At 31.0% G+C, this 18,853-nt stretch overlaps 1 protein-coding gene across 1 annotated transcript in view; it reads left to right on the top strand.

The window, feature by feature from the left end:
• The window catches only part of LOC143067913 (tubulin-folding cofactor B-like), a 30,858-nt gene extending 14,830 nt beyond the window's left edge, over window positions 1-16,028 (top strand). Inside the window, exon 7 of the mRNA XM_076241538.1 lies at window positions 14,055-16,028. Coding sequence (XP_076097653.1) covers window positions 14,055-14,178 — 124 coding nt within the window. The 3' untranslated portion in view covers window positions 14,179-16,028. The remainder of the gene's footprint in view (window positions 1-14,054) is intronic.
• Window positions 16,029-18,853: the final 2,825 nt, after the last annotated feature.

Genomic DNA, 18,853 nt, shown 5'->3' with positions numbered 1-18,853 from the left:
AATGTTGGGTATGTTCGAATTAACCTCCCTTAAAACTATTTGTATATTATGTATGAAGAAATGTCAGGTTTTGGACAAATTGCCAAAAAAAGGGGGGGGGGTAGTTGTTTTTCAATTTTTTTTCTTTCAAATTTTGGAAAAGTTAAAAGAAGAAATCTTTAATTGCACAATATTGCACAATAGATTTGTAAGATCTTGACATTTGTTTTGTGTCCGAAACTCATATGTCAAAAATTTTATTGAATCCAAATTCAGAGCTGTATCAAGCTTGAATGGTGTGTCCATACTTGCCCCAACTGGTCAGAGTACAACTTCTGCAGTCGTATAAAGCTGCGCCCTGCAAAACACCTGGTTTAAGTTGAAAAAGTTTATTCAAATGCAATCAATAAAAAAAAATGAAGATGAGGTATGCTTGCCAATGAGACAACTCTCTGAAAGAAATTAACAACTATGGTCACTGTATTGCAATTTTTTTTTTTTCTGCATAGATCAAATATGATTTAGTAAATTTTATGGTAAATTATTTTTTCATTTTTATTTAAAATTAAATATTTTTGTTAAAAAAAATTACCGGTATGATTTACTATAAAGCAACAGAATAAGGTAGGAAAACAATGTACAGATTTGTCTTGGTTCCCATATGACTCCTGCATTTCCAAACTTTCTATTAATCATGTCTATTAGATATGTCTCCTACAGTGCCAAACTGTCTATTAATCACCTCTATTAAATATGTCTCCTACGGTGCCAAACTGTCTATTAAACTTGGAGCCAAATCGTTTCGAGCTGGTGACAAACTGTCTTGTAAAGTTACCTTATGGGCAAAGGCATCACTGATTCAGATCAGTAAGACTGGTTTATGAGAATAGTATGCCTTTCAACTGTTAAAAAGTACCTGAAAAAGAACCAGATTTGAATATTCTGCAAGTAAACAAGTCGAATTAAAAATTTATTTTTATCTTCTCTTCTTGTTTTTTGTTTATAATTACTTTGTTCATTACATTTATTTTCTGCAGAATAATTTTACCTGTCCTGTCGGACAAGCTTGATATAGCTTTTACTTATCCAACCTTTTTTTCCTCTGGTACCGGACAATCCGACAAGCGTTATTGTTGAGGTCTGCCGTGTCTAACCTCCAAAAAATGATCATAATTTTGTACACTGGCTCTGCTGGCCAGTCATAACTCCAAATAACATTACTCTATAAAAATCATTGGGATCATGAGCTACTAACATAAAGAATTGTCATATACTGAAGATGATGACATTTTAATAACTAATAGTAAATGGAGGGTGAATCTAAGGCCAACATTAAAAATATCTTTGTTTCCCCTCCCGGACTGGGGTTATCAGGGTATGGGTAGGTAGAAAGGCAAATTATTTTATTTTATTTCTTGCTATAATTTTTCTACATTGAATTTTTACAAAATTCAACAGGTAAGATAAGTCAAGAAAAGTGGGGTATTCCCTGTATTCAGTGTACACCCCAGTTTTCTGGTGTTAAAAACAGTATACAGGGACCTCCTTTTTTCCTATTCATTTTATGGTATGAAATCTACAAAAGCACACATTCTTCATGTGATAACAATGTTTAATGAAAGCAAGTGTTTAATTAGTTAAAAATCAAGCTTATTTCAAGTCTAATTTGATGCATAACTCCCAACAAAACAATTCCTGTGTTCACCAATTCATACCTTGATCATCAGTTATGAGATGACAAAAAGATATGTTAATCACTTGGGAATTAAAATTCAATGAATAAAAATTTTCAGTAGAAGTGAACATAATTCAGTTATGTTCAGTTACACCTGGATCATGCAGCTTGGTCAATTAATCCCTAAACAAAAGATTTGTATGTTTTTTTTTTCGAGTTCTAGAAAAAACAAGGCTTCACTTATTCACCTAGAATTCTTTGAGTATTTACAAATTCAACTGATGTATAACGTAAAATGTGCCCTTTTGTAAATTTCAAACCATAAATTAAAAAATAAAAACACATTTAAACTGGTCTTGTTTACACCACAAATCAGGAAGGTTCCCTGAAAGCAGGGAATTCACGTATCCAACATTTTCTGACTTGTGCCCAACCTGTTCGAAGTCGAAGACAAAGTAGATTGATTTCAAAGCACGATTCAGACCATTTTTACTCAAAGATTGTATCCTTTAAATAGGAACAGAGGTTAAAGACAAAGCCAATCAAGGTGCACTCAGTGGGTTGAAAGATGCTTCAGATTTTTTATTTTCAAATATCACCCTTGCACACAAAACAAATCGTGTGGCAAGGCTTATGTTTGTTTTCCTTGATTCCGAATCATATAGACGCTTCAATGCAAAAATGCCTTGATTTATGGTGACTTGAGTAACACCGATATCACTCAGATTACAATTCTACTTGACAGGTAAGTTTGTATTTAGCCTATAAAATACTTATTTAGCCTTGAGAATTGAAAGGTCAGTTTATCCCATTCATACAATAGAAGTTTACCTATGAGGGTCTGAATGGGGTTTACAGAATAGAGAATACATGTAATAGCAACAAATAAATAGAGAATAGAGAATAATGCGGTGCAAAAGTATAAAGAATAACTGTGCAAAATAACTGAAAAGGTAACTGTAATGCAATACTGATAATATAACGGTCAATGTACAGAATTGATAAATAATCTTGTAACAGAAAGACTAAATAGTAAAATCATTTTCATGAGAATTTTACAGAATCAGAGTTATTTTTAAGGCTAATAAAAGAAAAATGCCCTAAAAATTTAAAGAATACAGATATTAAAAAAACCCAATCCAGGTCCTCATGTCATTTACATTGTCAAATATAGGACACACTATTGTTATTCCAAGACTATACTAGACATCTAGTCAAACTGGTTTTAAACTAAACATCTAGTCTAACTGGTTTGGTATAATTGACTGTTTCTTGCCCTAGATGTCTATTTCACAGTGACCTTATCACTGGGGTAAAGCTGATGACCGTAACTGCATTCACGGTCATCCCAAGATGTCGGATGAAAAATTAGGTCAGTATCTGTATTGTCTGTTAAAGTGTTTCTATATCATTTTCTTTACAAATCATACATTTCAACGATGTATATTTATAAAAGATTCACACGGAAATCACTAATTACTATCGAGAAATGTGCATAAAACAGGAATTTCGATTTGAAAAAATCGCTCAGAGGACCGTAAATCACAATCGAGATGACCGTAACAGAGTCAGCGATTCATAACAAGGGTGACCGTAATTGGTTTTAAGATGACCGTAATTTGTAAATGATGACCATAACTTTTAAAGGATGACCGTCATTTCTAAGAAATATCCGTATTTATATAACTACTTTTTTGTATCCAATGAAGTTAATCGTGTTGGTATAAACGTATTAATATGAGAGTATTATCCTATAAGAAGAAGAAGCAACTAAGACGTGCTTCAAATGCATAGTTCACCATATGTATCTTTTTTACAGTAGAGGGTTGAATTTTTAAAATGAATTTGCAACAAGACATGCACATGAACAAGTGGGAAAACCATGCAAAAAAAGCGCGGTAAAATGACACCTTACAAGTATAATGGAAAAAAAATGCGGTGCACAGCCTCCAACTACAAGACAAAATATTTTTTTTTATTCCTGGGATTCAGACTTTTAATGACGTATAATAAATACACATTTTTAAAAATGCCAATGCATGTACATCCATTGATATTATATCGTCTTCCATTTTGTCGTGCAAATAAAATAACAGAAAATATCATACGACTAAACTAGTGATGGTGAGCTTCAGCAAAGTATATCCTTAAAATAGTCTTGTACGAATAGCGTATCACAAGGGGGAACGTTGTCAATTTGTATATATACAGAAATGTTATTCATACAGTCAGGATTCTACTTCGTCAAAAGTATCTCCCCATTACGCCAGGCAGTTCATTTTCACAATCGTAGAAATGGAAGCCATTGTAGGGATGACGCGCTGCCAATTTTGCTCTTGAAAACAGATAAATTTATCCACATACATTTAGCACCATAACGATCCTTATATGTCAGTTGTATTTTAAAAGACAAATATATCTACTAGCTAATGAGCATCAGTTAATGATCTTGTCTGCATTGATTCAACTTAAAACTATTGTCTAATCGGATGTCAGGTGGAATTTTCGAAAATTCTTAAACATTTTAAAAAAAAATCTGATTAAATATTTCGTGGAAGGGCAGACTAAAAATTTTCAGTGGTTGAAGATTATAAACCCTAGTTATCACACACAAATTTTTTTTTCGCAAAGATATACATTTTCATCATCCAAATTAAAAGACTGTAGTCAAGTACTTTTAGAAAAAAAAATAGCTATTCGAATACACCTACTCTGTTTTTGTGATTCAGTAGAGCCGAGTTCACTTGAAACGGTACAATCGACTTCAGAGTTAATAGATTTTCACGTGAACGCACAAGAGTTGATATTCGGAACAACTCTAAGTAACTCTAGGGTAAGGCCCTGACCAAGCATAAAAAATAAAATATTCTCATTGGTTTGACGTCATTCAAGAGTTTCTCGAGTTTAACCCTGGCTCGGTGAGGGTTTGAACAAGGGTACGAGGGGTTAACTCAAGGGGTTCAAGTAAAATCGTTTTGTTGCAACTCGAGTTAGTAAAGTTAACTCGAGAGTTTCAAGTGAACTCGGCCTAGATAGGTAGTCCACTTGACCCATATATTTCATCTTTGCGTACTGTAATTTTTTACGTTATAAAGTCAACCTGTAGCTTTGATATATAAAAATTATAGAATCTGAAGCGAGATGCTATATCAAATACTCTTGCTTTGTACGTTTTAAAGACAACATATACACATCAAACACGCCCTAACATAAAAGGTGCACTCGATTTTCTCTTTTCGATACAATTGTTACGTATTTTGGGGAATTTTTTCTTGATTCACATAATGGAAGGGCAGACACGAAAAGCCTGCATATATCAAGACAAATTAAGATTTTAATCTGCTTCCTCTGGAACCATACACATGGGCTCGATTACCGAATATTCATATGTATTATTAATGTTTTTATACTCCATTTATGAACATTATGTTTTTCTGGTCTGTGCGTGCGTTCGTCTGTTCGTCTGTTCGTTTGTCCGTTTGTCCAGCTTCAGGTTAAATTAACCTGAAACTTAGTATACATTTTCCCTATGGTATGATCTTTTTAATTCTAATGCCAAATTACAGTTTTATCCCATTTAAACCACTTACCGAGCCCCTATTGAAATCGACAAACTCAACAAAAAGCTTTGAATACAAATAGATATTTCTTAGAATTGACGGTCGTCCATTATAAATTACAGTCAGCCTTTACAAATTACGGTCATCCTTTACAAGTTACGGTCATCTTTTTACCAATCACGGTCATCCTTGTTATATGTTACGGTCATCTTGAAAATATTTTGATTATGATTTACGGTCATCTTAACGATTTTTTCAAATCGAATTTTCCATTTCATGCACATTCTTGGTAGTAATTTGTGATTTCCGAGTGATTCTTTTATAAATTTACGTCGTTTCAATGTATGATTTGTAAAGAAAATGATATAGAAACACTTTAACAGACAATACAGAAACTGACCTAATTTTTCATCCGACATCTTGGGATGACCGTGAATGCAGTTACGGTCATCAGCTTTACCCCAGTGCTTATGTGTTTGTGCTAAGAGTACATTGCAATTGTACCGTCATATTTATTGATTTTTGATATTTAGTTAGTAACATTGTCCAGAAATTATTAGATCATTTTGAAGAGAAGATCACCAGTAAGTTTGAGTGTAAAATAAGGGAGGCAACTGGAAAACTTGATGATAAGTTAGATACATTGATGATTGAGAATGAGGATCTGAGGGAAAGAATCAGGGCAAAAGATAGAGTTATTGAAAACTTAGTGGAAAAGGTTGGTGACAATAATAACAGATCTATTGATGCATTGAAGTTAGCCAATTATAATGAACAATACAGTCGAAAACATAATATAAGAATGCTAAACTTTCCTGAAAAAAGGGGTGAGAATTTGAGAAAAGCATTTATTGAAACTTTAAAGAGTGACTGTAAAGTAGATATTGAGCCCAGTGATGTACTAGCCATCCACAGAATACCTGGGAAAGATGGTTATCAGAAGCCTGTCATAGTTAAGGTAAAGAATACTGAAACTAAAATACGGATAATGCGACAAAAAAGATCCCTGAAAAATGAAGTGAAATTGCATGATGACATATCACAACGCAATCTTGGACTAATGGCAAGACTTAAAAACACTGAAAAATTTGAAAATGTATGGTTTTATAACTGTAATGTGTATGCCAAAACTGAAACTAGTAGCAGAATAAGATTTGATCTATTTGACAATGTAGAAGAAAAAATGAAAAAGAAATTAAAAGATGGAAATTAATTAATTTTCATATTAGTCTGTTACACTTGTTAATATTTTTTGGAAAATGTACAGTTTTTATCAGTATAAATAGATAGATATAAATGTGAAAGATAAATACTGAAGTGTGTCATGTCAACTCCAAATTACAAAATCCTGGATATATATATAGTAAATAGTAGAAAAGATTTTTTTATTATTTTTTTTATTAATATAAATTATACTGTCACTATAGAGTATAGGGGAAATAACTCTAACATTTATTATGAAATTAATATAATCTTATCTCCCCTTAAAACATCTATTCCTTTGCTAGATTTATTCATAACTATATAATGCCATACTGTAAATTAGTTTATACATTTAATGTTGAATGAAGAAAATAATATGCGACATCTTATGTTTGTATGTGTGTATGTTTGTGTATGTCTTATTTGTTACAATTGTATATTTGTACTTATGAACTTGCTTATATGTTTTATACTTCATCACTTCAGATATAATCATGGATAATAATGTAACGATATTATCAATGAATGTGAGGGGTCTTTTTTCAAACTCCAAAAAGAGGGCAGATGTTTTTGATTGGGCTAGGAGTAAAAATACTTCCATAGTGTGTTTTCAGGAAACTCATAGCAATAAAGACATTGAAAAATACTGGGAGGATGAATGGGGAAATAAGTCCTTTTTCAGTCATAAAGACAGTAAAAGTGCAGGTGTCTCTGTTATGTTTAAAAAGGGTCTGGATTTTGTTGTGCATAATTCTATTATTGATGATAATGGTCGTTACATTATTTTAGATATAACAATTTTTTCACAAAGATTAAGTTTTGCATGTTTGTATGGTTATAATACAGATGAACCTTCATTCTTTGACACAATAATGCAGAATATTTCAATCTTTAAAAACACCAGTGTTTTACTATGTGGTGACTGGAATGTTGTATTAGATAAATTTATGGATACATATAATATCAAACATAATAGAAACCCTAACTCCCGTAAAAAAATTGATGAAATCATTGATGTTTTTGAACTACTTGATCCTTGGCGTACATGCTATCCAGAAGATAGGAAATATACCTGGCGTCAGTCCTCACCAATAAAACAAAGTCGCCTTGATTATTTTTTAATTTCAGAAGACCTTTTTTCACTTATGAAGAATACCATTATCATTCCTGGTTATAGAACAGACCATTCGGCAATTCTTTTCACCTTCTCAGCTTGTTTAGAGAAACGGGGCAAAAGTTATTGGAAATTTAACTCTCAGTTACTTAGAGATGCAGATTATACAAAAATGGTTAAATCATGTATTAATGATACTATTTTGGAATACCATCTGTCAGGTGATATGGAAAATCTTCTTTCTGTTGAGTTGTCATGTAATGATCAAACATTTTTTGAAATATTAAAAATGAAGATTAGATCCTTGTCAATAAATTACAGCATTAATAAATCCAGAGAGGAAAAAAATGTCACTCTCAAACTTGAAAATGATATTTTATATTTTGAAAGTATTATGAATCATTCTCCAAATGATGAGGTTCAAAAATCTTTATTTGAAAAAAAACTTGAACTAGAAAATTGTAGACAAAAGAAAGTTGAAGGCTTGCTTCTTAGATCCCGAGCTAACTGGCATGAGAATGGTGAAAAGTGTACAAATTATTTTTGTAAATTAGAAAAGAAAAATTTTATTAAGAAAACCATAACAGAACTTATTGATGATAAAGGTCAGCATATTTCAGAGCAATCAAAAATTCTGATGGAACAACAAAATTTTTATAAAAATTTGTACTCAAGCAAAAAATTAGATTGCAATGATACATCATTTTTTAATCATAACATTAAGCTTACAGAAGAACAAAGTGATCTTTGTGAAGGAAATTTAACTTATAAAGAATGTGCTGAATCTTTAAAATTTATGACAAATGGTAAAAGTCCTGGTTCTGATGGGTATTCTGTAGATTTTTATAAATTTTTTTGGAAAGATATTGGCCCTTTTGTCTTTCGATCTCTTCACTTTGGATATGCGGGGGGTAAATTTTCTGATTTTCAGTATCAAAGTATAATAACTTGCATTCCTAAAGAGGGAAAAGACAGACAGTATATTAGTAACTGGCGTCCTATTAGTCTTTTGAATACTGATATGAAAATAGCTTCTGCTGTTATAGCTAATAGACTTAAACCCGTTTTACCATTTATCATAAGTGACACACAAAAAGGTTTCATTAAAGACAGATTTATGGGTGAGAACACACGCCTTTTATATGATTTGATGCACTATCTTGAGGAAAATAATAAGACAGGTCTTTTATTACTTGTTGATTTTGAAAAGGCATTTGATTCCTTGGAATGGTTATTTTTAAAAAATACTTTGAAAAGCTTTAATTTTGGGCCTTCTTTATGTAGATGGTTTGAAACTTTATACTCAGGGGCATCAAGTTGTGTTATAAATAATGGACACATGTCTAAGTTTTTTCATTTAGAAAGAGGTTGCAGACAAGGAGATCCTCTTTCTCCCTATTTATTTATAATTGGGGTTGAATTATTATCTTTGAAATTAAAAGGTAATCCTGACATAAGGGGAATTACTATCAATGATGATGAATCACTTTTAAGCATGTACGCAGATGACACATTCCTTATGTTAGATGGAAGGGAAATATCGTTGAGGGAAACACTTTCATGTTTTGAATCTTTTTATAAAATTTCAGGTTTGAAAATAAATGCTTCAAAGACAAAAGCACTATGGGTTGGAAGTAAAAAATATTCTGATCTTATTTTATGTCCAGACTTAAAACTTCATTGGTCACATTCAAATTTTAAACTTTTGGGGATTGAATTTTCTTTAGATTTAAGCTGTATCACAGAAATTAATTTTGCTAAGAAAATTAAAGAGGTCTCTGCAATTCTGAAGAGCTGGCAACATCGAAAACTCACATTATTAGGAAATATTACAGTAATTAAATCACTTGCTCTTTCAAAGTTGGTCCATTTATTGACTGCATTACCAAACCTATCACACTCCAGGTTAACAGAGCTCACTTCATTATTTTATGATTTCATATGGAATGGAAAACCAGACAGAATTAAGCGAAACACACTTGTTGGTAATATTTCACAAGGTGGACTTAATATGGTACATCTTCATTCATTTAATATCTATTTGAAAATTAGTTGGATAAAAAGACTGCTGGCAAACCCTAGCGGTGGCTGGCAGCAGTTGTTACTGGCAGACCTTATGCAGTATGGGGGTGAAAGGGTTTTAAATCTTCAGAAAGAAAAGCTGATTGAGATTGCTAAAAGATGTAAAAATTCTTTCTGGAAGGATGTTTTACTATGCTTTTCTGCTGCAAAACCTATTACTGAGATTTCTGTCAGTGACATTTTATCCTTAGATATTTTGAACTTTTCTTCTTTGGATGATTTCCCATATTACATTCAATGGGAAAAGGGGGGTGTGCAGTCAGTAAGTGACCTTATTAATCGTGAAAATATGATTTTTTATAAATTTGAGCAATTTCAAGAAAAAGTACAAACCAACAATTTTATTAAATATTATGGTTTGATATCAAAAATCCCTAACGCTATGAAAAAATGCCTTAAAGATAACTGTCAAAATCAAGATTTAGATAAGTCTAACACTGGTGATACTTTCTTAAAAAAAATCAGGTGTAATGTGAAAGCCAAATTTGTATATAAAAACTTAGTAGATGAAGTTATTCAACTACCAACAATTAAATTTTTGAAATGGGCAGAGCTGTTAGTTATTGATACTACAGAATGGTCAGAGTATTTCATGATAACAAAAAAGTCTTGTAGAGATGCTTATTTAAGAACCTTTCAATATAAATTTTTGCATAGAATTATAGCAAGTAATACCTTTTTGTACAAAATCAAATTAAAAGATACCAAGTTATGTACTTTTTGTAAACTTGGAGAAGAAACCATTGAACACCTGTTTTTTGAATGCCCAATAACTTTTCAATTGTGGCAGTCTTTTTCCAATATTGTGAAACTTTTTTTTGTAAATTTTGATCTCAACAAAGAGAATGTGTTTCTTGGTTGCAAACATGAAAGTTTATTATTGAATCTGCTAATCATAATTACAAAGAATTATATATACAAATGTAAATTAAATGAAACAAAACCAAATATGATCGAGTTAAAGAATAAAATAAAGAAATACCAATTTCTTGAAAATCATATTGCAAAGAAAAATGATAAAGTCCAAGTTTGTGAAAAATTTTGGTCTCCTTTACATGTAATATTTAACTAAGTGTTGTTTTCATATTATCTATGTTTAGTTCAGAGAAAAGAAATAATTTATAAATTATGAGCAAATTTGTTTCTTTAAAAAAACTTGTATTAAAAAGTAAGTCATGATACATATTGTAGCAAAACAGATGAGTGAAAGTATTAGTGTTGTATGTGAGTAAGTCAGAGAGAGAGAGAGGAGAGATAAATCAAATACAATTTATAAGTAACCTAAAATATTTTTATTGTTAAAAATTAATTAGTCAGAGATTCTTTTTGTATATATTGCTATATTTTTTTCTTATATATTCTGTATTTACCCCTTGATACCATTGTCAGGTGGTAGTGTAATGGGGTGTGTAAAATCCTGACTATTGAAAAACAAATAAAAGATAAAAAAAATATTTATTGATTTTCTGTTGGGACATGACCTACATTGTAAACATGCAAAACAGTGGCTTGAGATTTCAAGTTTATAGGAATCAATATAATCTTTAAAAGTTTATAAATTCTTTATGAACTGATATTAGTATAATAAATTAATATTGTGAATTATATATCCTGGTTGATGATGTTTTTTTTTGGGGGGACCAAGATGTTTTCTTCATTCTTGTTCACATTATGATTGTTTTAACCTTCAATGCACATTTAAAAAAAAAAAAAAAAAATCAGCTCTCATTTAAAGTATTTTGCAACTAAATAATAATCTGTCAGATTTGGTGCAAACAAAAAACAAGACAGTGTAATAGATAACCTGCAAGCATAGTCTATTCTATAAAGTCAAGCAGATATTTTTTTATATCTGAAAAAAAACTACCATGTAAAGAAATATGCAATTAAAGGCCGAAAATAACCCCAAAAATTCAACATTAACAGATTTTGAACAATCAAATGTTTAAGTATTGGTCAGAATATAGGGTTCTGTTGTACTTTAACAATATCACAATAACAATAAAGTGACCTGAATGTTGGTCAAGGTAAATGGCATGAAGCCAAATGTATCAACTTCTATTGTATGAATGGGATAAACTGACCTTTCAATTCTCAAGGCTAAATAAGTATTTTATAGGCTAAATACAAACTTACCTGTCAAGATAGAATTGTAATCTAAGTGATACCGGTGTTACTCAAGTCACCATAAAACGCTTGTTGACTACAGCATTGGAAAGGTATGACAAAAAACCAACGCACGTTTACTACAGCATAGAAAGATATCACCAAAAACCAACATAGCAAAAAAAAAATTTTTGACAAGAATGGCCAATAAAATTTTACGAATCACGGCGATTTTACCAGGTTGGTCTGGGGAGGGGAAACAAACAATATTGTTTTTTGGCCTAAAGTAAAAACAAAACAAAAAATTACATACAACAGTCATGTTTTTAACATCATAAATTAGTTGCATCATGCAACAACAAGTAAGTTATGTTATATTTAGACAATTAAGATTTATTTTGAAACTATTTAACATTTTCCTAATAAATAGATCTAGTCTGTTATATCATCCTGCTTAAACAACATGCCAATTTATATTTAGACTATAAACATTCATTTTGAAATTGTTTGACTTTATTAACATCATCAATTTAAACTGGATTGATCACTTGTTTCTAATTTTGAATATAAAATAAAACATGAAGCAGTTGTAATAATGCAATTTCAGCATTAGCATATGACCATAATCACTAATCTCCATAAATGACATGTAAGAGGACTAGATACATCTTTTCTCTTACATGTAATGTAAATATTGATCCAATCCTAGTGTTATCATTGTCCTACTAACCTTTATTTACCATAGATCACATTATTCATTCATCATCATCAGTGAGTTGTGGGAAAAAAAGTAAAGAGATTTTTTTCTTAATTTTAATGTATTTCTTTACAAATATTGACACTGATGTTCATTGTTAAAAGAAAAGCTAGTGTTAAGATGTTACTTAAGTTAGTGGTTTTACTATTTCATCCAATTAAAGAAGTTAGATATGTATTATTTTGTGAATAATTCCTATTTGTTTGCTTATCCGGGAGCTTAAGTGTCACCAGAATAGATGTTCTCCTTTATTATTTAAGATCTAATTAAAGTCAATAGATTGGTCCTGCATATTTTGCAAACATTAAGAATATAAACTGAATCTATAGTTTGAATTGATTTTTATAAGTCGCAAAAAAAAAAGAAAAGAAAAAATTTAGAGAGCAGTTATTTGTCAATCTAGCATTGTAACTAGCATTAAAAAAAATTTCATGATGGAATTTTCGATACAAATATGACTTGAGTGTTTTCAATCTGCCAAAAAAATGTTTTGTTCATAGACGTAACCTGTCTTGTTATATCACTTTAAATTTGTTCTTTGAATTAAAATTAAGGTATTGGTCTATATTCATTGGCCCTGTTTGTCTTTTAGAACCCTTCATATTAATTTTTATAAAGAATATTTATGATATATGTCAGTATTCACCTCAAAAACTAACAAAACCTTTGAATAGACTTATTAAGAAGGGATATAGTTACGATACTGTTGTCAGGTCATTAAAGATTGCATATTTTGGCGTTAATATTGATTCACTTATAGGGTCTTTGCATCAGAACTAAACACATTTATTCAAAAACCAGTTGTTGACATGACACGGGTTATGTTCTTCTCATATATGTTATGATGGTATGATACTAAACCCCTAACGGGAAGGATTGTGCCTGATGTTCATATGATGAAATCATAATCTTTCAGTCAGTTTAATTGAAGTCTGGAGCTGGCATGTCAGTTAACTGCTACTAGTCTGTTGTTATTTATGTATTATTGTCATTTTGTTTATTTTCTTTGGTTACATCTTCTGACATCAGACTCGGACTTCTCTTGGACTGAATTTTAATGTGCGTATTGTTATGTGTTTACTTTTCTACATTGGCTAGAGGTATAGGGGGAGGGTTGAGATCTCACAAACATGTTTAACCCCGCCGCATTTTTGCGCCTGTCCCAAGTCAGGAGCCTCTGGCCTTTGTTAGTCTTGTATTATTTTAATTTTAGTTTCTTGTGTACAATTTGGAAATTAGTATGGCGTTCATTATCACTGAACTAGTATATATTTGTTTAGGGGCCAGCTGAAGGACGCCTCCGGGTGCGGGAATTTCTCGCTACATTGAAGACCTGTTGGTGACCTTCTGCTGTTGTTTTTTTCTATGGTCGGGTTGTTGTCTCTTAGGCACATTCCCCATTTCCATTCTCAATTTTATTAAGGATATATTCATTGACCCTGACTAGTAAACCTCATTTATGCAAGTATTATATAGGATCTATATATATATATATATAGATGACTAGTTTGACGAGATAATTACTAGCCTATATATAGAGTAAGTCACCTTTTTAACTTTCTATTTCTCTGTTTTCAGTGTTAAAGGTAAAAGATATTTCGAATGTCCAGACAAATATGGAGCCTTTGTGAGACCAGAGAATGTAGAAGTTGGTGACTATCCTGAAGAAGATTTAGGATTCAGTGATGAAGATGAAATATAAATGTCTTATATAAAACAATTATTCAAAGATCTGTAGTTTTTAATATTATTTATAGCAGTATGAAATCATGCAAAGACATTCATTTATTACTATTTACAAACTAGCTGTTTCCTGTCTTTAAGTTCCACTTGATTTTGTTACCATTGACCAGTGTAACCATTTATGCTATTTGTGAATTTAAAATGCAGTTTTTTTGTAATAGAAGCATGTGAAATCCATCTACGTAAGGTACGCATGTGTATTACATGCATGAAACTTATTGATATAATCAAATTTAAGTCACATGCAAGATGAAACAGAGTTTATCTTAACAATAATAATTACAATTAGTTTATTGCAAAAAGATAATCATAAGATAATCATTTTTTTTTAAAACAGAACAGACCACAGCAATTACTTATGAATAAAAATTTAAATATTTGCACATACAATGTAATACTGAGAAATCACAAATAAGAATACATCTTCACATACATTAATCACATTTATTAATCTTTTTCATTAATTAGTAGTCAATTGTATATCTGGAAGGATAAACGATATGTATATCTGTTGTTGTTTTTTTTATAGACTCAAATGGAGTTTAACAATCAATTTCTAAATGCATAAATTTTTTATATAAAAAAAACCCACTCAAAAACTGTCCATTAACATTATCAATTAATACATGAAATTTTAACCTTCAAATTGAAGAGTTCTTTTTATATCAGTTCCTCACTTGGTTAAAACAAATCTTGATAAAGACATTTAGAAATTAAAATTCTGTTAATGTTTAGTCGTTCAACAGCTTCCTGAAATATTTTATGGACTTTATTATTTTGGAATTAGATTATAGAACTGTAAATAGAAATTAGGATATACAATTTGATTTAAGTTCAACATTGATCAAATTGATTGCATCTGAATGAGTAAATTAGATAAGTTTTAAAAGTTAATGATGTTTCCATGTGTTATAATTGTTTTACATATTTCTGTTATTCAATTTGCAGTACATATTATCATTTGAATGCATTGGAAAATCTCTTGACAATTTATATAACTTTTTATATTTCTTGCTGACAAAATATTTGATTTGATTTCAATTGGATTGGGAACATTAAGATAGAATTTTGTCGCTTGATATTATTTTTTTTTTATTGTGCAAATTCTTTTTTATTACTTGACATTTATAGTGAGTTATACCTAGGTACAGAGACAACTTGGTGTGAAAAGTGAAAAAAACATATTTTGAAAGAAACCCACATATTCCTATAAGTGGAGGGAAATTTTGTTTTGTTCTATATTCATCCCGAAATTATTGTAATTGTTCATTTAGAGCATCATTAATGAAAAATCAATAGAATAACATCATTGATTTCTTGTTGCTTATTTTCAAAACAATTGTTCCCCATTATGCTAGCTTTGGAGTAGCTAGAAGCTTCATTCTTGTTCGACATAGGTTAAATTAAGTAGGCTTCTGTTCAAAAAAAAGGAACCACATCAACTAGAATGTGAATGTTTCTGTGCAAAAAGAAGCATCAATTTGTAAGCGGTGCTGTTCTTAGAATAGAATATCCCTAGGCAGGAAGTGTCTCCATCAAAGATATGAACATTGCTTACATGGTACAACTTACATTTAAGAACCTGGATAATTTTTGTATGTGAGAAAAATGTTTCATGCTTTAAATGCTAAAACTACATGGTAGTAAGGTTTAGTTGTGGGGTCATGTGTGTTTTTTTGGTGTTTCTGTAATTTATTTTTTCTAACATTTGGTGTTCAGTAAAATTGTCATTATGCAAAGCTTACTGCATGCCAAGTTTATTATTCCTAATATCAATATCTTGTGTATTTAATAAATAATGTTCACACATGTCTTAGTCTTTTTAAAGAATTGAATATTATCTGAAAAGAAGTAACAGAAGAGTGACAGGTTTTAATTTCTGATGCATCCTTTTTTTTGTATTAAAAATAAAATGAAGAATTGAAATTGGGAATGTGTCAAAGAGACATCAACCCGAGCAATATTCAGACCAAGGCCACCAATGGGTCTTCAACACAGGGAGAAAATCTTGCACCCAGAGGTGGACTTCAGCTTGCTCCTTAATAGAAATCTATACAACTTCAGTAAAAATGGATGTCACACTAAATCCCGAAACATATAAATGAACATTTAAAAAATCTTACAAGACTAACAAATATAAGGTGAAAACATCAAAGAGACATCTACTCAGTGACACAAAATACCAAAAAAAAAATAAACAGCTAGAGGTCAACCTACAGTGGTGAAAATTATAATATGCAACATATCAAACTACAGAGCCATGAGTCTAAAATAGGGTGTGAATAAACGAGACTATGAAGATCTGTCAACACAAAGGTTTATTACAATCTCAATCCTCTCCTTTTTAGCTTGTTAGAATATGACGATAGACCTTTAAAATTTGGTATGTTTTATTAGCACTCCTACAGTTGGAAAAGAATATGATCCCCAACAAACTCTGCAACCTTGAGTTTTACCATGTTAAAATGGTAAGGTGCCTGCTAATTTGAGTTTCTTAGGGTTTAGTTGTACACTATTTATATTTGTAAATTTATCAGGTTTTCGTGTTTACTTAAACAACATTTGGAATATGAAAGGAACACTTGCATGCAAGAACTTTTCTGTGTGTCGATATGTAATGGTCTTTCAAAGAGCTAGAATCTCTGTGTTTTAGTGTGGAGAGCTCAAATATAGAAACTCAATTTTACCTTCAGAATCTTGCATATCAAATACATTATCAAAGAAAAATAAATTGCACTCCGTGGACATCTCAAAATATAAAAATTCTATCATGGTTTACAAATAAGTGTCCTACACTACTCTATGGTAGAAAGGGTATAATGTACAAGTAATAGCTTTTCTAAAAAGCTTGCCGTATTTTAGCTGATTATATTGAGATCAGTGGTTTGTGAGTAGTTTATTTTTATTGGAATATTGCACTTCAAGAAATATGAAAACATGCGCTTTTTTCTTCTTATTTGTCATTTTTGGTGTATTATTGGTCTACCCGTGTTATAATGGAAGGAGATTTTATAAAATTGAGAATGGAAATGGGGAATGATATTATAATAAAATGTATTTTGTGTCTATAATCAACTTGATAAAAATAGCATATAACCTACAAGTACTTTTGAGGATTACTACTTGACAAAATGGACAACAACAGAAGGAAGTGGCGGATCCAGAGGGGGATGTATAAGGCGTACACCCCATTCCCCCCCCCCCCTTTTGCTCATTTTTTTTTTTTTAAATGATTAATCATACTAGACTATGTGAACTTTGCGATTTCCTGTGTACTCTATTTTTTTATATTTATGTGACAATTCTTTACTTATAAAGATATTTTTGGCTGGAATTTACTGATTGTCAAAGTAATGTGATTCGCTATGGTAGAGTTGACCAGTGCTTCGAAAAACGTCACTCAGTTGTTTTGAAATTCAAATTACAGTAACACATTGCTAAGTCTGAGGATGACAATCATGACACCTTCAAAGCGACATAGGATTGGAGCAAGAACGTATTGACTTCTATTTAACTATTCCACCGAACAGGAAGTAATACTCTATAGACTATAACACTCTCATGAAAAAATTCTGAGGCAATATTATTTACCTACGAGAACATGTTTAACCCCAAATGCCATTGTCATGATTGATTGAATATATAAAAGTGCTGCTTTGCGTTGAAGACTAAACTCCAACCTTTAATAATTTACTTTTATAAATTGTGACTTGGATAGACAGTTGTCTTTGGTACTTACATACATGTATATGAGATCCAGTTATATCTATCTACAAGATTGAGCACACATTTTTTTTGTAATAAATTTAAAAGATAATTATTTCTATAATATCTGATAATATGTATCAGTTATTTGTGATTTTTCATTTGATGTGTACTCTCTGGTAATGTCAGTTTCAGCATGATCAGTTGATTGGTTGTGATAGAAAAAATGGGGCAGTTTGCAATTGTCATGTGCAGGTACACCACATGTGGATCTTCTTTCCCCTCTCATTTATAAAATTGTGCATGATATCTATCACAGAAACGCACCAGAATTTTGGTAAATGAAACACTTGTCATATTAAATTAAAGTCAGGGGTGGAATTAAGAGGGTTTTTCAGGGGGCCTGGCCATCCCTTTTGTAGGAATATTTTGTTTTTTTATAGGGAATCACTGAAGCATGACTGGAGTTGGCCCCTTCTTAGGCAGTCAGTGGGCTCTCGCTTATGAAAATTTCTGGATCCACCACTAAAAGTTTGAGTATAGTTAGATAAGAATTTATGACATATTATGTTGAAATTTGCACAGATAATGAATGAAAAATAGAGTAAATTAAAAAATAGGCACTATTATTAAAAGCTTTCCTTGCTTATTCAACAAGGACATATAATATCCTCCATGCTATTCCGATCTTAGTTTCTATTCATACATACATGTACAATGTAGTCTGGTGCTGTTCCAAGTAGTTTTCTTTTTTCTGTTTCTTGAGAAGTATTTCTTTTACCTGTTCAGTCACTGTAAAGTGTTACAATTCCTATTTAAACGCAACACATAAATAGTGACCAAAAAGGTACAGCTATCACATGAGAGAAGCTAGAAAAAAGTAAAATGTATACATTTTAAACATTTTTGTAGGACCATGAAAATGGGGT

The sequence above is a fragment of the Mytilus galloprovincialis genome, chromosome 3, assembly GCF_965363235.1.
Source record: "Mytilus galloprovincialis chromosome 3, xbMytGall1.hap1.1, whole genome shotgun sequence".
NCBI lineage: Eukaryota > Metazoa > Mollusca > Bivalvia > Mytilida > Mytilidae > Mytilus > Mytilus galloprovincialis.
Note: the sequence above shows the minus strand (reverse complement) of the source record. Positions and strands in the feature narration are given on the sequence as shown.